We start from the raw sequence: 20,674 nt of genomic DNA, 5'->3' as shown, positions 1-20,674 counted from the left end.
CCAAACATTCATTATAGCCTTGTACCGATAACTTTTTCCATTTTGCATTTGTTTTTTTGCTCCATACCTTCAAAAACCCAGCCCATGAGTCCTCTCCATACAGCCTTTATGGACATGGAGATATTGGACAAATATGTCACAAGTCGCTGTTAAATCTCTCTTTTATCCCCCCAAATATGGGCTATGTCAACCCAGATACCATGTTAACCTCCTTTTGTATGCCAATAATCACCTCGTGCCAATAACTTTTTCATAATTTGATGTACGCACCTGTGTAAGGTGGTGTTTTCATTTCTACCATTTTTGGGTATGTATCACTTTTTGATCACTTATTGCGAAATTGCAAAAATAATAGTGATTTGGGCGTTATTTTTAATTACAGGGTTCACTTACAGTAAAAACTATTTTTATATATTGACAGAGCGTGCATTTTAGAACACGGCAATGCTTAATGGAGGAGATTTATCAGAAGCGTGTGAAAGCAGAATTGTTCTATTTGCTCATCGAAAACCAGAAATTGGAGCTCAGCTTTTATTTTCCCACAGCTCTGATTGGTTTCCATGGACAACTATTTTACCACAGACATTTCTGTTAATTCTCCCCCAATATGTTTGTTAGTTTATTTTTGTTGTGTTTTGGGGGGTTATTTGAAGTTCAATTTAAAAAAAGAAAGACCTACCCCCCCCCCAGGTGTTGGCACCAGCCAGATCAAAAACCAGCTGCGTGTAGAGGGGGCATGTGAACCTCATTTCTATATGTTTTTGTAACATTATATCCATTGAATGTCCATATCCATCCACACACTGGATGCCCCCATGAAGCCTACATGACAGTATATATGGCAGAGCAGGTACATGGCAGGTGCCACCTGTAGATGCCAGGGGTCATGTGACTGGCGCATGCCCAACTGCCCTTCACTTTCCAACTGTCGACCGCTGCAAGTGGAAGAGAGATGGATTGCCCCGCAAGGGATCTGCGCAAGATGACGTCCAAAGGACAAGATGAAGAGGAGAAGAAGAGAGAAGAAGAGGAGAAGATGAATGGAGGAGAGAAGAGGAAGAGGGAAGATCACAGCCAAGCGGAAGACACCCAAAAGAAGAAGAGGACCGGACCCAATGCCAGAGAGTCAGAGGATGAAGGGCCAAGAGCAGGTAGAGGACCATCTATTTATTTGGGAGCTGTTTTGATGAATGTACAATATGGTTTTATTCCAAATGTATTTATTGTAAATGTTCCCATGTAAACAGTCCAAATGTACGGGGGGGGGGGGGGGGGGCGTTTTCCTGGTGTGGGATCTTCCATGGGTACAGATCCTTGTGTACATTACAGCTTTGTTAGTGACAAGAAGGTGACAATGTGAAAGCTTACAGTCAGATCATCAGGAAGGCAATTCTGGTCTGAAATGTAGAAAATATTCAAGAGAAGTGTTTTGTTTAGTTAATAATCTCGGTCTCTAATCTATGAAATATTCCTTTGTAGTTTTATTAAATGTTATTGCACACTTTGATCAATGTAATCAGACTATAAAGCAAAACTGTAGTACATGTCATTATTTTTAGTTAAGAAATGTGTTTGAATTTAAAATAATTAGTAATTCCATTGTTTTATATGTCTTTACACAACTGGTCTAACTATATACACAAATGTGCCAATTCATTAAATGCCTGCAGCCACCAGTAGGGGGCGCTCAGTGTATAGGAATTAATTCAACTGTCATTAGACTCTGTATTGGCAGATGCACTGAGCTCCCCCTAGTGGCAGCTGCAAGAAAATACTTTATTCATGTCATGAAACAGAAGGTCCTATCACAGCTGTGGGGTTTGTCTACATGATAGTTACACCACTAGGCCATAAAGTAAGAGGTGCTGGGGCTGGTGTCTAGTGTAATAGTATGGGGATTACCTATAGGCTAGTGATCTGTATGCTACATGTAACCGTGCAATATGCACCTCATAGACTTATCTGTAAGCGGTTATAACAGTGGTGGCGAACCTGTGGCACTCAGATCCGTCTCTGTGGGCACCCAGGGCATCACCCCAGCACAGAGTTTAACAGCGAGACAGAGCAAGAAGGTGTGAACAGAGCTGGATTATCACAGGAGAACCTGCTCTGGGCCCCCTGACTCTTCCTGTTCAGGGGACACTGGGGGGCAGCTACAAGAATAATCCAAATGTCTCCGTCTTATTTTTACTGTACTGTCCTCAGGGCTCCATTATGATGGCACACAGTGGCACATAAGTAGGTTTTAGTTTGGGCACTCAGTCTCTAAAAGTTAGCAGACATCTTCCATAATTATAGATATGTGGGTGCATGTCCATCAGTAATTTATATTGTGTTCCCTTCTCTATAATATATAACATTGCACTTTTGGGGCCTAGTATTTTAGCTTGGCCTTTTTGTATTAGTAGATACTTACAGAATGATATAAAGTATTTGTGTGAATATAACTGAGAGTGGGAGAAGATGCACTATGTGTAACAGGATTATATACAGTGGTATACATGTATATTCCACACTTCAGATACAGTGACTGCTACAGTCTTAGTCCATGTTCACACAGTCAGTATTTCAAGCCAAAAACGCAGATGGAACCTAGAAAGAGAAGAGGCAAAATGGAAAGATCTGTATCTCTTCAGTTTGATGCTGGATTTGGCTTACAAATACTGGTGCACAATACTAGGAGTGTGAAAGTGGCTTTATAGAGACTAATCTCATGTCTTCTCCTTTTCCCATTACATGTCTCCTATATAGACTAATATGATATTCCTTATTTTATTCCTTTAGGACCCAGCACCTCTGTAACATCTGGATCTACTGCCCCAAATACCATCGGAGGCTTTGTGGTCCATGAGGTGCTGGGCAAGGGCAGCTTCGGCAAGGTAAGATTTACACACTTCTAATTCATCCTCATTAGATATATAACACCCCAGGTCTATCTTGCACATAATTAGGCCTTTTGCACATGATGCAGTCCGTGTATATGGGCCCGCATGTCGGCCCGGCCCCACAGACGGCACACCTCGCTGATAATGGAAGTCCTTGCAGTACATAAACATATGATGTGAGGACTTCTTATCTGCCAGCCGGACTGCAGCGCTGGCAGTGTAACAGTTAATATCTTGTATTTTCTCTCCTCAGGTGATGCTGGCATCAGTTCCCGGCCAAAACATCTACAACGCCATTAAGATCATCAACATTGGGAACAATGCGGAAGCCCTAGAGCGAGAGAGGCGGATACTCCTGGCTGCTAGAGACTGTCCATTCGTGTCTCACCTCAGTGCCTCACTGAAGTCTAAGCGCCATATGTATTTCATCCTGGAGTATCTGTCCGGCGGCAGCCTCGAGTCTCTGATTATTCAGAGCGGCAAGCTTAACATCGAGCTTGTACGGTTCTACACGGCAGAATTGATCTGTGGCATCCAGTTCCTCCATGGCCATGGCATCGCCCATCGGTAAGAGAAACTTCATTTATGTGATTTTGGGATGCCATTGATATCCATGGCTGTGTCCGTTTTTGCAGATTATGTCAGTACCATATGCATCCATGGACACTAGTGGCGCAGTTTCTAACCAAATATTCTTCTTTCTTTATGACAACTATTATAACAAGTATTAATGTTCTTTTTTCATTGCAGAGACATCAAACCAGCCAACATCATGCTGGATGAAGATGGTCATATTCGGATTATAGACCTGGGGCTGGCGCAGGACGGTCTGACCGCTTCCACTAAGATCTGCGGACAGACTGGAACATACCGCTACATGGCCCCAGAGGTGCACCTGGATAAACCTTACACTGTAGCAGTGGACTGGTGGGGTCTTGGGATGGTTGTTTCCAAAATGTCATCTGGAAAATCCCCCTTTTATGACCTCAACCAGATGCAAAAGGTCTTTCTCTCGATCACCAGAAAGAAGCCAAAGATTCCATCATGGCTTGATGAAGACCTGAAACATCTTATACTGAGCCTGCTACAGAAGGATCCAGAGATGCGCTTGGGTGTGTCCGGTAACATCAGAGACCACCCATTTTTCCGAACCATCTGCTGGGAGGAACTGGAGATGAGGAGAGCACAGCCACCCATTCCATCTTGTTCTGGTGACAAACCATCTGGTTAGGCCAGGGGGTAACCCCTGTGCCTCCTTCCCAGAACTCTGTGCCTCCTCCGCCCACTGCTTGTAGACCTGACCCTGGCTTGCCCCGGACATCGCCTCTCTGCTGCTTTACTGCCGTTTGTCATCATATTGCTGCCCCAGTCTCTTGGCTCTGATTCTTCTGACCTCTGGCCCGACCCGACGACCCTTCAAGCCTGCGTTTTCTTTGGCTCCAAAGACCACCCTTAGACCACAGATTTCCATCTTTATGGTGAGTATCGGGTGAGTATGGGCGCTTGATCCAGGGAATATTTCCCGCCATATTTGGCGCCAGGAAGGAATGTTTTTCCCCTTAAATCCGGACAAATTGTCCTAAAGGGGTTTTTTCTTTCCTTCCTCTGGATCAACACAAATGCCCCAAACCAAATTAATTTACCCCTCAAAATTTTAAATCCAATTTAGCCCACTTTCCAGAAACAAATTATTTAGTATATGATTCAGGGACTAGTCTGACTGCCATGCATGGGGTCGGGAAGGAATTTTTCCTCATGTAAAGCTAATTGGCTCAATGAGGTTTTTTCGCCTTCCCCTGGATTAATGAAAAGTTATTCCAGGGATCTAGTCTGACTGCCCTAGGTGGAGTCGGGAAGGAATTTTCCCCCTTATTTAAGGGTTTTTCGCCTTCCCCTGAATCAACAAAAGTCAGTGGATTTAAAATATCCTTGACTTTTATTTAGAAATTATCAAATCAATCGCCCCCCTCATCAATAAAATTGCTATTTCAATAAAATTCTCTATTTTTACCCTTATATCTTGTGTACTTTCATTATTTTTATCGTCTTGCTGTGTATTTTTTGTTTTCCCTGGTTAATATACAGGAATATATGATAACATCATACATGGTAAAGATTAATATCCAATAGCCATGGGTCTTCAGCTATTGGAAAACTAAGGATATCACTAGACACATTCACACATTTACAAACACAACGCCAGCGTCCGTGGCCGGACCTTGAACATGTTTCACTTGTTGTGAACAGTGTCCTGTTAATTTACCGCTTGGTCTGCATATATCATATGCTTAGTGCTTTATAGAAGACTTATTGAGTATAGGTTTTAAAATAAAATATATATGGTGCCTTTTTCAGATATATAACATATTTTAACGTCATGTGAACAAATTCAAATATTGGACATTGAAATATAATACATATCTGAATAAGTCACCTTTATATATTTTATTTTTAAACCTATACTCCTATAATAAGTCTTCTTTTAAGCAATAACCATATGATATATGCAGACCAAGCGGCAACTTAACAGGACATTGTTCACATCAAGTGAAATTCTTGGTGGACTTTAGGAAAACTTATTATTTTATACATTTTGTTTGTAGAGATTACTATTTTAAGTGCGTTCGCCCAGCACCATATTTATCAGATGTACTATGTATATCTGCTACTAATTAGATGTTTACATGCTATATTGTAGTACTTAAGTATAACTGTGTTTTTACTTTATTAAATAGTTTTAAAATTGACTAAACAGTCTTTATTGGGATAAGAGCAAGTGGTGCATACTGCAATTGTTGTATTTTTTTGCCACATTTGTATACATCCTATTGTACCCGGGATAGCGGTTCTTTGCACACCTCCCTTAACTTGTTGATGATGCCCCACTAGATATAATATTATTATCAAAAATTTTTTGTAGAAACCTTTTGCCATTGGTCGTCTTTTTATTTCCATAATCTGTTTGACGTTTCCATTTTTTTATGGATCTGAGAAGGTTTCAAGTTTTGGTAGCAACTTCTGCGGGTTACCGCTGTTAGGGCAATACCCCATAGGTGGCAATAATCTGCAGGATGGAGACAAGGCAGAGCTCAGGGGGAAAGGAGCAAAATTTTGGTTTTGGAGCTCCGTTTTCACTAGGTTGGTGTTGGGGTAGCCCCTGAGGTACCAGTACAATAGAAACCCCCAAGTAGTGACCCCATTTTCAAAAGGGCACCCCTCAAAGAATGTATGCAGGGTTATATGAGCATTTTAACCCCTCAGATGCTGGCTCAAATGTAATACAAAGAGATTAGTGCAGAGTAAAAATTGTATTGCAATTTATCAAATATTGTAGTGACAAAATCTCTACACATGCCACTGGGGAAAAAAAATCAAAAATCATTCTGCGGGTTTCCCCGGTTAGGGCAAAACCCCATAGGTGGCAATAATCTGCAGGATGGAGACACGGCAGGGCTCAAAAGGGAATAACTTGCATTTGGAGAACAGACATTGTACAATTTTTTTTTTCTTTTTGGCATCATGAAGCATTTGTAGATGCCAATAGGGACCACTAAAGAACTGACCCTATTTTGGAAACTACACCCCTCCATGAATTAATCTGGGGGTATAGTTAGCAATTTAACCCCACAGGTGGACCCGCCAAAATGCATAATGGATAGTGCATAGAAATAGAGACAAATATTTCACTATGACTGGAACTCCCAGTATTATTCTTCTCCCTTGTTATTCCATCTTTAACCACCGGTGAACAGCACCAATCCTCAGTTCCTCCTGCTGAAAGTATGTCACCATTCAGACTAGCACCATCGCACTCTCATTCTCCTCCTTTAATTATATTGTAAAGCACTGTAGCTGGAATAAATATGCCGGCAGATGGTGTGGTACGTTCAAACAAAATTAAAATTTATTTAAGTTAGTCATACTCACAAATCAAATAGCGGGATGCTAGCTTTCCTGTCTTCCCGACCCAGGGTTTTGCCGGCAAGGCTTCTTCCTGGACATACTTTCAGCAGGAGAAACTGAGGATTGGTGCTGTTCACCGGTGGTTAAAGATGGAATAACGAGGGAGAAGAATAATACTGGGAGCTCCGGTCATAGTGAAGTATTTGTCTCTATTTCTTTGGACTTTATCTAGGACTGTGTGGACCAGTCTTATACCGTGAGTAGCTCTTTAAAGGGGAAACTGTGCACCACAAATAACAGTTTTTCTGGATAGTGCATAGTAAAAATTATCCATTATGTCATCTTGTGCCCAGCTCCTGCCACGGGAGACAGACCCCAAAAATCATGATGCGTGTTTTCCCGGGTACAGCAATACCACAAAGGCTGGGCAAATTGCAAGGCTTGGAAGGGAAGATGCGGTATGATGTAAAAGCTGTGAATAGTACATCAGGTAAACTACATGGTAATCTAAAAATCCATGGATGTATGATAAATTCGGAAGCAATCTTTCATACATAGTCCTGTTTTTTCTGGGCATGTCTCACAGTGATGAATGGTGTCCTCCTGAATGCCTTTTTGGAGCACACTCTGCACTTCTCCTGGAAAGTGCTGCCCTGGTACAATTCGTGTTGTGGCCTCGCTTCCGGAAGTGCTGGCACTCCCCCCCCCCCCCCCCCCCCCCTTCCTGATCTCCAAAAAGAATGTACCTTATAACCACATCTTGAAATTCCAGGAAAGTTCCCCTCTGGCCGGCATATCGATGCAGCACATAAGCATTATACAATGCCATCTGCATGATGTGCACGGCCAGCTTCTTGTACCACACCCTCAACTTCCGCATGGCATTGTATGGCTGAAGCACCTGGTCAGACAAGTCCACCCCTCCCATGTACTTGTTATAATCTAAATTACAGTCCGGCTTGGGGGTTTCTGCACCGTAGCTCGTACTGGGACAGGGGTGGTGCTGTGCCCATGTATTGTGGTTAATACAAGGACCTCTGTCTTGTCCTTTTAATTAATACACAATACAGAGTCGCTGCATAGTGCCCTGCTTTCGTGCCTTTTAAGTTTTTGCCCAAGCAGCGACTTAGGGAGACCTCTCTGATTTCTGCGTACAGTGCCGCATGCTGCAGTATTTCTGGAAGTGAGGCACTTGAACAGGTTAGTGCTGGTGTAGAAATTGTCCAGGTAGAGGTGGTCACCCTGGTCCTGCAGTTGGTGCACCAAATCCCACAGTATCTTCCCTGTAACACCCAGGAAAGGGGGGGGGGGGGCATTCTTGGGGCACTATAGGGGAGTCCTTCCCTTCATATACCCTGAACTTGTAGGTATACCCTGATCTACTTTGCACAGCTTATACATCTTCACACCATACCTTGCCCTCTTACTGGGTAGGTACTGGCGGAATTGAGGTCTCCCTTTAAATTGTACCAGGGACTTGTCTATGCTCACATGTTTGGCAGGGGTATATGCCTGGGCAAACTTGGCACTAAAATGATCTAATATGGGCCTGACCTTAAATAAACGATCATAACTGGGGTCATCTCTGGGTGGGCACTGTGTGTGGTCGGTGTAGTACAAAAACTTACGGAAGCGCATCCTGCTCATCGCCATGCGGAACACTGGGGAGTGATACTGAATGTCTGTGCTCCAGTAGTCCCTGATTGCAGGCTTTTTTACATGCCCCATAAGAAGTATTATGCCCCAATACTTCTGCATCTCTGCTGCAGTGACAGGGGTTGGGCATAAAATGAAGTGGGGTTTTGGGCAATATGCAGTGCAGTGTAGAGATTGGTCTGGACTACAATTAAATTCAACAGCTCCTCATCAAAAAAAATAAATAAATAAAAGTCAACAGCTCTGAGCCCTGACGTGTCCATTTTAATTCCAAGTTGGCCCAAAAAGTCAGGCAACTGAGGAGTATAATTAACTGGGGCTACCCATGTGGGGTCTGTGGAAGTCCCAGGCACTTCAGTGGCAGAAGTCCCAGGCACTTTAACTCTATGGCGCCTTCTCGGGGGTCCTTTCTGGTCATTTGAAGTTGAGCAGGAGTAGGTAAAAGGGGACATAATCCCCACTAGCTGACTCTAAGAATGTGCACCAGAAAAAAACTAGAGAATGTACATGGACAAGCCGCTCAGATGGCGCACACACAAGATTGATAAGTGCACCCAACTACTGGAAAAAAAATAGTACCAGGCACCAAAAAAGAAAAAACCCTATGTGCACGGCACAAAAAGGTGCTACAGATGCACCGAGCTTGCTCTAATAGTGCAAGGTGATCACACAGGGAACACACAGGACGCAGTAGGGAACAGATTGGGATCAGATAGGAAAATAGTGTTTTGTTGCAAACAGTAACACTCTGCTCCTCTCTCAAGCGATACCAAATCGCTGTAACACGAGGAGAGGAGGGAGCTATAACGCGTTTTCTGCCTAAAAACGCTACAAATGGCCAGTCAGGATTGACTGGCCAATCTCAGAGATCGGTGCCTTCCCTTCTGGTTTCTTTCTTTAGTGGGGGTCGAGATGGACTGGGATCGGATGTGACGCCGTGTGATGACATGGAGAGCAACATGGCCAGAGTCTCCCGGCTGTGTCAAGCTCAATGTCCGTGGTATCTCAGGTTGCATTAATTGTGTTAGCTACAGGGAGTGTACTTGAGTGGCCGGTTCCAACTGCATCAAGCGCTACTAGTGACAGCACCTCCTATGTCATGTGCACAGGTGTTGGAGGTCCACCACTGTGCCCGTCTGATCATATTTTAAGAACTTCATTACAGTAGGAAATCCTGTTAAATGGCCCAAACTTCCTGCATCATAAGAATCAGGATGGGGTTCTAATCCAGCCAAATATCAGATCAGAAATAAAAAGATAAAACTGGATGTACTACATACCTCCCAACATTTTGAGGAGGTGAGAGGCACAGAAAATGTAATTGGCCTAAGAGTTTTGCACCGCCCCTTACTCCACCAATGTCCAATTTAATTTCCTTCTTTGGGCCCCCTAATGCTTCTTGTCACATTGTGGACCCATTATATTTTGAGCTTGGCTCGCTCTCGCATTGTTTCGCACAGCCTCCCCCAATATTGTGTCCCCTCAGGTCTTCCAAATATGGTGGCTCCCTCATACTGTGCTCCCCCTTGTTGCTGCTTAATAAAAATGATAATAATAGTAAACTCCAGGTACCTCACCCCATTCCCCACAGCAGCTTTCCTCTGAAGACATCACATCATTGCGCCTGCCTATGTCTACACACAGCAGAGGGATAGTGCAGAGAGCTGATGGGACTCTCCATTATCATTGTATTCAACTTTTCTGGACGCCCGTAATAGAGCCTGAAAACCAGATCTGGGACGGTTGGCAGGTTTGATATTAATGGAGACCCCAAAGTTGGCAAAAATTAAGAAAAAAAAAATGCTGACTTCACTGCTCTTCCTCTGGTCCCTGTGCCACACTCCATACTCTCTTTCTAAGGTTTGTTTCACATCTCGATTTTTTTTTTTTTTTTTGTATGTGCTCAGCGTATACATAGGGAAATCTCCTGATGTATATGATTATCGTACACATTGACACGTCCTTACAACGTATGGCACACAATGTAATGTGAAGCCATAATGCTTGGTGTCACCCTCTGAGTACTGATACCAATATTGGCTTGGTATCAGAGTGGCTTCCATAGCAGGAGCGGTGACTACATCCGACAAGTACTCAACATTTCAAAGTCCTGTTCTATGTACTCAGAGTCCTTACTCCTGCACATACAACCAGCAACATCCAGGAGCAGTGAGTATAGTACAGCTGACAAGTTCTCTCCAGGAATAAATTACCAAAGCGAAGTTTGGTATAGGCTTGATTCGTCTTTATTATAAGTGATAAACAGTGTTTTGGTTCAAAGGTAACGCGTTTCGGGATAACCTTCATCAGACGAATAATGTTTTAGCCGAGCAGGGGATATGCGGCGGCTGTGAACAAGAGGGCGCTACTGTGCCGACACAATTGTTATTTATTGCAGAAATTTCACGTTTTCCTCTTCCAAGAAGTCCTGGTTATTACAAGAACAGCATTACTTTCTTTGCACACATCCCCTCTAACATTCTTCGGCATCTATCCCCCTAGCTTGCTATGTTCGGACATGTCTTGTTCTGTACAGAATAGCTTGAGGTGACCACGGATATGGCTCCAAGTTTTACATGAAAGTATTAATACCTCAGAAAGAACCAGAGATAAAAACAACAAGCTTTAAAATGGCGGCGGATTCCTGACAGGAATCCTTCTTCTACGATGTGATTGGTCAGCGCAGTTACAGCGAGCTCGTTGATTGGCTGGTTCTCCCGCCCAGTTCGTTACGTTTGCTAAGCCGAGTGTGGAAAGAAGGAGGAGGAGGAGGGGGCCGGGTAGTGAAATGCAAGCGGAGTGCGGCACAGCAGTGAGATGGCGTCCTGAGGAGAATGCGGCGTGAGGTAACCCCAAGGAGAAGTTTTTACCAAGGGTAATTGATACCCCCACATTTGTTTTCTGCAACTTTGCAAGTTGCCACCTGGTGAGCACCTCTCAATACTTACCTGGCAACTAACTACCGTGACGTTATCACACGAGGCGCCGTCCTCTCTCGTTGTCTTTTTTGTTTTCTCTTTCTTTTTAAGTTCTCCCCATTCCCGGCTCTTCTCCTCGGTGCAGCTTTGCTCTCGGTCCTGATGATGCGTACTATTACTATCAGGGTCCAGAGCAGCGGAGCTCTTAGATGTGGTAAGATCTGGTCAGATGTACACATCACTCCGTGGTCCTCTACCCTTCTGGGTGTAGCTTTCCTCTTGGTCCTGATACTGGTATATACTACTAGCATCCGGATCCAGAGTAGAACTTGAGAGTAGTGAGAACTTGTGAGATGCACCTTAATCTCTTTTTATCCTGTTCTCGCCACTGTCTGTCGTACTGACCTTGTAGATCCAGCGCTGATCTTCTTACTATGCCCCTCGGCTTCGGCTGGGACGCGTCTCCATAATGACACACTGAACCGGAAGTGTGATCATTGGTTGGTGCCCTCATTACCGGAATGACAAGCTAGTTACCCCTGACACCCCTCCACCAGGCTCCTACATAGTTTCTCACTGCCTATTTCCGGTCCAGCCCTCGATAGTAAGTACAGCTTTCTTTTCCATCGTAGTATCAGGCCCCTTACCCTCCAGGTAACAGTATGACACATAAAGATAAAAACATAAGCCCTGCACCTTGTTACTCTGCATCTACATATTGACTTGTGGTAATTGGCCGAGCACATGTGCTACTGCACCTCTTGTATTGTGTAGTAATGTATATGCACTGATGCCCTTCTCTCTTTTTAGATCTATTACATGTGTCCTGTTACTCTGTTCTCATTAAGTACACTGGTAACACTTTTTTTTTGCAGACAGCTTTGTATTGCAGACAGTCCCCGGGTTACGTATGTTCTGCAGGTTTGTTCTTAACCCCAGCCAAAAATGTTTTAATCTCTGTGATAATTGGGATTTTTAAACCTTTGGGTTGTCAGAAGAACCAAGGTTAATAATAAATCTGAATTTCAGACACCACTGAACATTGTAGCCTGGGACTAAAATACGGCAAATTACCAAAGTCCAGAGGTCTGTTTGTAACTAGGGGTCGTATGTAAGTCGGGTGTACTTAAGTCGGGGACCGGCTGTATACATGTTTTTATCGCCTCTTTCTTATGGATGTAATCAATAATCATTCAGTCATTATTACTGTCATTATTATCATGGGTGGTCCATATGTGACAGTTCGCTATTTCCATATACTAGTAGTATATGTAGTAGTATATGTAGTAGTATGCAGTAGTATGGCCTGTATACTATTACACCTGAGGTTTGAATGACTGTAATTGAGTTTGCTTTTCTGTAAGATGTACTGATTTTGCTCTGTATGTACTTTACAGTTTCTGATGGAGGTCAGATAGACCAAAACGTCAAAAAGAATTTTTGGATTGCTATATGCTTAATAAACAATAATATATATTTTCATCATAACCTTGAGTGACAGTTTTTTTTTAATATTCCGTGCGGGTGGTACCCGTGCACCTTCTTCCCGAGAGGAGTGACGTGTACTAAAATATATACCTGCACCAATGAGCAATTCTATCAGTGATCAATGAAAGAAGCTCTTAATGTTTTCTGCAGGAGGGTTCACCCTCAAATGTGACATCACTATGTGTAATATCCCTGCACTGTGACATCACTATGTGTATTATCCACAGTACAGGGATAATATACAGTGGGGTCACAGTACATGGATAATACACACAGTGATGTCACAGTATAGGGATAATACACACAGTGATGTCACCGTACAGAGATTATACACACAGTGATGTCATAGTACAGGGATAAAACAGTGATGTCACAGTACAGAGATAATACAGATAGTGATGTCACAGTACAGAGATTATACACACAGTGATGTCATAGTACAGGGATAAAACAGTGATGTCACAGTACAGGGATAATACACATAGTGATGTCACAGTACAGGGATAAAACACAGTATAGTGAACAAAGGGGTACCAGATAAAATATATTTCATATTAGGCTACATTCACACGATGGTAGGCATACATCAGTGCCAGGGAGAGGACCAGGGGATGAGCGCAGCACGGCGCCGTATCACGTAGAAAGATGGGACATGTGCAGCACCGTACCGCTCCCCTACAGGGCCGTGAGCCCATAGGAGTATATATGTCCCCCATACATGTGTGTGAATGCAGCCTTACTGTAGTTTCATCATCCATTTTTAGATAGTCCCTTCTATTTTGACCACTAGTTAATCTAAGACCCAAGCACTTTTACATTTAATTTTCTTTTTTTTGTCAACATCTGTTTATAGAGTTTTCATAGAAATACAGTAAAAATATAATACAAATACAGTAAAGTTGCATAGTATCCAGTCTTCTATGCAAGGTTGCAGTATGTTGGCTATATGCACCTCTTACACTTGTGCATTGTGGTCAGGTTATACATATAAAGTTTTCCAACTGGGGAATTCTACACCAAATAAAATAGAAAAAAAACCTCCCATTACATTTAAATTTCTTGCCTCCCACCCTGTACAATGTCCCCTTCCTCTGGCCTGTGATATAAAATGCATCCTGTCTTGAGGCAACCAACCAAACTGTATAATTTTCTATGTGAACCCCATAAATAATAGCACCTAATGTGACCCACAAATCTATATGGCACCTCTTGCATATAATGCCCATCTTCACCCCCCTCCCCATTTCTGTAGCCCCTCCACAAATGCCTACGTTTTGGTGGTCTCCACTCCTAATACTGCTTTTCTGTTGGTTCCCCACTTTTGGTGAGCCCATTATTCCCTCCCCGAATTATAATTTTCTTCCTTTTTGTGAACACTCCCTTTTATCCACACATATGGTCTTCCTCTCTGCCTCACTGGATCATGGAAAGCAGGTAGGTTTGCAGCATGAAGTATTTATCAGGTGCAGGGGCATTGCTAGGGTGGTAAAAGATTCAGGGCACAGGCCCCAATGTAAACTTTACTTGTATATATAAAACGCAGGAGATGTGTCCCCATCTTATCCATTTGGCCCGGCATCACCATGTCTCCATCTCCAACTAAGTGTCACCCCTGTTTAGTTTCCCACATGGACATCTTGATCCCCTGACAGTGTTATCCTTCTGCTACCCCTATCACACTCCCCCAAATACTGTAAGGCTGTGTTCACATATAGTGTAAGCCTTGCATTTGGACAATGCAAAATGCGTATGTAATCTTGCTGAGCACTGCCCACAGGGGTTTAATGAACCTGACAATTACTGCAGCCCCCAGCCCACAGTATATAGCTCCAGACTTTACAAAGTTCCACTCGCCTAATACTGTGTCCTAAACTTAGCCTAACAAATAATACTATAGTCCACGCTCAATACGCCTGCCCCCACTAATTCCTCCTCTGTGACCCCTACCTAAATAATGCCCTTCCTAATCATAACTATACTAAGTACAGGCAGTCCCTGGGTTACATACAAGATAGGGTCTGTAGGTTTGTTCTTAAGTTGAATTTCTATGCAAGTCGGAACTGTATATTTTATCATTGTAATCCCAGCCAGAACTTATTTGGTCTCTGTGACAATTGGATTTTAAAAATGTTGGGTTGTCATAAGAATCAGGATTAACACTAAAGCTTCATTACAGACACCTGTGATAACTGTTACAGCTGTTTATTGTAGCCTAGGGCTAAAGTACAATAAATTACCAATATCCAGAGGTCCGTTTGTAACTAGGGGTCCTATGTAAGTCAAGTGTTCTTAAGTAGGGGACCGCCTGTAATGTCCTCAAACCCCCCAGTAATGTCCCCACAGTCCCCTTAATATGCATCCCCCTCACACTGTATATCACCCCGCATCTACTGCTCCACTACAGAAAATGTCCTTATTTTTTTGCTGTCACATGTTTCATGTTGGGGACCCCCATACAGTGTAATGCCCTATTAGTGGCTCCACTTGGGATAATACCCACCCATTTCTTACATATGTAAAACTGAGGGAGGGTCACCAGGGTTGTCTCTAGGTCACAAGGCCTAAGCTCTTTTTGGCCTCTGCACGGTCAGATTTTCAAGGGGTCAATCCTGCCTGACAAGAATACCCCATGCAACAAAAAGCTGATTATTTGCATGAAGAATCAATTTTCAATTCTTACGTTTAACCCCTTCACGCTCCGTGGCAGATATATCCGCCACGGAGCGCAGTGACTTAGCGCTCAGTGGCGGATATATCCACCACGGCGCTTATGCCGGCTCGGCTCTGGATCAGAGCCAAACCGGCATCGGGAAACACGGGGTGCCGGCTGTAACTAATAGCCGACACCCCAGTGTAACACCCGCGATCGGAGTTGTCTCCGATCGCGGGTGCTTAACCCGTTAAATGCCGCGGTCAGCGCGACCGCGGCATCTAACATGCATCTGGGGGGTCTTTCCCCCACGATTGGCCCCCCCGAACCGTTTTCGGGGGGCGCCGATCGTTGCTATAGCAACTCTGGGGTCCGATCTGGACCCCAGAGTTACTTGCAAGAATTGCCGGTAAGATGGCGTCTGTGACGTCATCTTACTGGCACAGTGCCAGCCTATGCAAGTGTATAGGCTGACACTGATAATACTCTGCAATACATCAGTATTGCAGAATATTATCATGAACAAGCAATCAGATGATTGCTTCTTCATGTCCCATGGTATAAAAGTGAAAAAGTAAAAAAAAAAAGTTATTCAATAAAAAAATAAAGTCATAAATCACTAAAAATGCCCCAAACCCCCAAAACATATAAAGAGACATATAACTCAAAAAAAAGTCTAAATCATAACACAAACCCCTCATATATAGTATCACCGCCTCCGTAACAACCCGTAGAATAAAAGTAAATCATTATTGAACCCCCACGATAAACGCCGTAAAAAAACCCTCCAAAAATTATGATTTTTACCTTTTCAATCCCACAAAAAATGCTATAAAATGCGATCAAAAAAACATATGTACTCAGACATGATACTGGTGCAAAGTACAACATGTCCCGCAAAAAACAAGCCATCAACCAGCTCTGTAGCCAAAAAAGTAACAATGTTATGCCACTTGGAAGACGGCAATACATAATTGATAGATTTTTCCCCACATTAGAGTTTTGTTTGACAAATTTAGTAAAACGTAAGAAAATATATTCATGTCTGGTATCCCCGTAATCGTATCAACCCATAGAATAAAGATAACATGATTATTAGTCTATACGGTGAACACCAAAAAAAAAAAAAAGTAAAAAATCCAGTACAGAATTGATGCTTTTCTACTCCTGCCCTCAAAAAAAGTTCCTAAATTTTCAACAATAGGTGATACCAACCCCAAAATGGTAACAATGGAAAAAGCATCTCATCCCGCAAAAAAAATGCCGTCGCATGGCCCCAATAATGAAAAAGCAAAAATTTTATAGCCTTCAAAAGGGGCCAATGAGGAAACTAAAATCCTGGCAGCTGCAGGGCGCTCCTTCCCTTCTGCGCCTCACTGTGCCCCCATAAAACAAGTCACAGCCACATGTGGGGGTCTCTGTACTCAGGAGAAATTGCAGAACAAATTGTATAGTGGGTTTTCTCTTTTTATATTTTGGAAATGTGTAAATTTTAGTGCTAAATGAACGTATAAGGGAACAATATGACCATTCTAAATTTCACCTCCATTTTGATTCAATTACTATGAAGATCTCAAGGGGTTAACAATCTTCGTAAAAGCTGTTTCTGATAGCTTGAGGGGTGCAGATTTGAAAATGGGTAGATTATATAGGGGGTTTTGATGCTAAATATGTAAAATTTCATTCAAAACTGTAATTATCCCCAAAATAGTCAATTCTGAAAATCCGGAAAAGCGATATTCTAATTGTAAGCCGCGTGACGTCAAAATAAATTATCCAGACATTTCAGAAATTATGAAAATGTAAAGTAGACAAATGGGAAATGTTATTCAGCAACTTATTTAGGTGGTAAATCTATCTGCCTGAAAACGCAATGATTTAGAATTTCGAAAATGGCAAATTTTTCAAAAAATTTATCATATTTTCTTTTTTTTTGTAAATAAACGCAAAACTTATCTGCCAAAATTTACCACTAAAATGTAGTACAACATGAAAAACAATCTCAGAATCGTTTTGATAAATAACAGTGTTCAAAAGTTATAACCATATAAAGTCACGCAAGTCAGAATCCAAAAAATCGGGCTGAGCCTTAAGCTACAAAATGGCTGCATCCTTAAGGGGTTAAGAGTCGTTTAAACTATTTTGTAAAGAAACGGGGCTAATGTGAAGCCTAGCTGATCCTTTGTATAAAGGGAACCTGTCACCAGGGACCTCATTTTCACTATAGACAGGTTACAAAGCCCATCACACCAGCATTGCAAATCTACTTTTCTGCTTTCTCTAAGGATTTGCATTACATTATAATTGTGTGTTATAACTTACCTTGCACCTTAACGGAATCCTCTGTGTAGTCCCAAGGGTTGGGCTATGGTTTGGATGCATTTCAAAAACATGTGACTTGTCTGTGCTATAGACTCCTCAGCTCTCAGTGCCCACCTTTGTGCTCCTGTACAGCTCCTCCCTCCTGCTCCTTCACAGAGCTCACAGCTTGGTGAGATGACATCAGTGGGATAACTCACCAGGAATTGTAATGCAAATGCTTAGAGAAAGCACCTGTGGGCATCTGTAACCTGTATTTAGTGAAAATGAGGTCCTTGGTGACAAGTTCCCTTTAATAATCTCAGCACACCTACCTACAGTATGGTCAAGCTATGATCATCCTCAAGATATGAATAACATCAAATATCAAGATTTAGCCCAGAACCAAAAATGTGAAATATGCTTTTATTTGTCATTTAAAAATAAATTGCTCTGAATCAAAGCCATGACCAAAGATTCTGAATACCAAGAAGAGAATGAAAACCGCATAAGACCCAGTGGGGTACATGTATCAAAGTTTTGGCTTATCTTTTTCTTTAATTTTTGAATCTTTTCATGGTGCTTGTGCTCATCTGTGACTTTTTTTTGTGTCTAAAACGGTCTCCCATCAAAGTTTGCCATGTCTAGTTTCCTGCAGTGTACCCTGAGCTATCACCTGCATCCAGATGTGAAAGTTGCAAAAAAGTCGCTCATTTTTGTGCAAATCTAGTCCCTAACCAGGCGTAGAGATTAGCTGGGGAACTGTTTGCAACTTGATTGGAGACTTGATTTAAAAAGTCACAAATTCATCTGAACAGCAGGAAAGCCAAAACATTCTCAAAAAACAGATGGAAGTATCCAGACATATGATACATGTGCCCCAGTAAGTGGTTACTTGCTATGGTTTCCTACAGAACAAACATCTATTCAAATTTTAGTGAAAATTAGGAAATATAATGAAACGTTATATAGGTTTTCAATAAAATTGATGTTTAATAGTTTTCATTCCCAAGAAGGACATTGAAAAATGTCCTGTACCCCTTGCCCTACTTTTGTACAGCTAATAAAGGGGCATTCTGATGTGGATAGGACATGGAGGTACAACTGCTGTTCTCTGTGTGAGAGGGGTAGCAGGTCAAGCATACCCTCTGCCATATAGCTTAGTGCTATACCTCTGTTTGGTAGTTCCATATAGAGGGATGGAACAGCAATATACATACTGAACCTACCCCTCACATCATGGAAGCATGGGCCTCCCTTCTCTTCATACCAGACAATACAGACAACAGCCTTTGAGGTTTTATTTCATTATTTCATGTGAGTAAACACTGAAAATCTTTTCTGTCCTGGACTTTGAGATCTCTACTTTTTAGAAATAGACCTTAAAATAGAAGATGCAGGACATTCCCATTGCCCCAGAAAGGTGATCATGTCACCAATGTTTCTTGAAGAAATGGGGCAGAGACTCAATGTAGACCATGGAGTAAACGGAACAAGTTTAATTGAAAGCCCCAGACACTATGAAGACCAGGGAATTACATGTTAATGTTACTTTGTAGCCAGAAACAGATGATGATAGCGGCACCTCCAACACCCCTTCAACTGGCACGGTTTCACAGAGACTTGGACAGGAGGTATTCTTGCTTGTGCTCAGAACCCAGAATAATGTGGTGCCTATGTCCCGAAAGGATACAAGTCCGAAATAATACAAATATGGAGAAGAAGGACGGCACTCACCCAAATTCTGTGTGAAAATGTAAATTCTTCTTTATTGAGAAAAAAATCCAGCCATCAAAACCAAGGGGCAGCGGGGAGGGAGTGATGCATGGTGCTCAAAGGAAGGCTACGGCCGTTTTGCGCTATCCGCGCTTCTTCCGGCCTCCGTGTGGGGATTAAAATGTGTCACAGGATTATAAACTCTTAGGGCGGAACGGATACCCGCCCTATTCTGGTGTTACAATCAACCATAGGTTACTCGTAATGTCACACAACAGGCAGGTACCAATCAAGGGCTGTCTAGATCATAAACCTTGGCTAAAACTCACCTATGGTTCCTCTGCGCCGCACTTCTACTCCCATTTTGCAGGTACATCTGTGGTACGCGGTAACTTCCGGAGTCGGCTGGTGGCTCCGCCCCCAAACAGGACGCTCCACATGGGGCGCGTCACCTGATCCTAGCCCCGCCCACCGCATTCACTAGTCACATGACGTGTCGCTGCGGCAACCGCTGACACCGTCTCAGTGACATCACGTGAGCAGCTAAGGTAGGGAAATGGGTACTTAGGAGGGAGAGTGCGCCTGCGCAATGCCCAGAATCGGTGATACGAAGCCTTATATCGTTATAGTCCTAGTGCATTATATATGTATTATGTACCTGGTTTAAACACCAATGGGAGCTACATCAAACCTGTTAATTAAAAACAATGGGGTGGACGGATCATCCACTTAATCACCCAATATGTACAGTGCAAATTTCATCAGGGTACTAATACATGTACATCTAGATCAAAGTAAGGTTACAGCTTATAGAAAAACGCTCCAGTCAATTTTATCATTTAGCCCCACCGGTCCCATGGCATTGGACCGTATAATCCATCTATTCTCTGTTTGCAACAACAGGCGTTCCCTGTCTCCTCCCCTCTCTAGTTTTCCTATAGACTCGATGCCGGCGAATTTTAAAGCTTTTACATCTCCATCATGGCATTCACGTATATGTTTTATGAGACGGGGGGGCCCTACACCTGTTTCGATTGATTTCAAATGTTCTCTCATCCTCTGATAGAGAGGTCTGATTGTCTTTCCTATGTAGTATCTTTTACAGCTGCATATTAATAGATATACGACAAAGTTAGTTTTGCAGTTTATGAAACTATTCA

The 20,674-nt window shown here is 42.6% G+C and overlaps 1 protein-coding gene across 1 annotated transcript; it reads left to right on the top strand.

Annotated features, from left to right (window-relative positions):
- The first annotated feature begins 939 nt into the window (after nucleotides 1–939).
- On the top strand, nucleotides 940–4,901 carry LOC140068774 (protein kinase C delta type-like). The gene is made up of 4 exons (XM_072114170.1): nucleotides 940–1,151; nucleotides 2,785–2,879; nucleotides 3,139–3,452; nucleotides 3,636–4,901. The coding sequence occupies exons 1-4, from the start codon at nucleotides 953–955 to the stop codon at nucleotides 4,114–4,116; spliced, it is 1,089 nt and encodes a 362-aa protein (XP_071970271.1). The 5' UTR covers nucleotides 940–952; the 3' UTR covers nucleotides 4,117–4,901.
- The last annotated feature ends 15,773 nt before the right edge of the window (nucleotides 4,902–20,674 follow it).

The sequence above is a fragment of the Engystomops pustulosus genome, chromosome 7 (genome assembly GCF_040894005.1).
Source record: "Engystomops pustulosus chromosome 7, aEngPut4.maternal, whole genome shotgun sequence".
NCBI lineage: Eukaryota > Metazoa > Chordata > Amphibia > Anura > Leptodactylidae > Engystomops > Engystomops pustulosus.
Note: the sequence above shows the minus strand (reverse complement) of the source record. Positions and strands in the feature narration are given on the sequence as shown.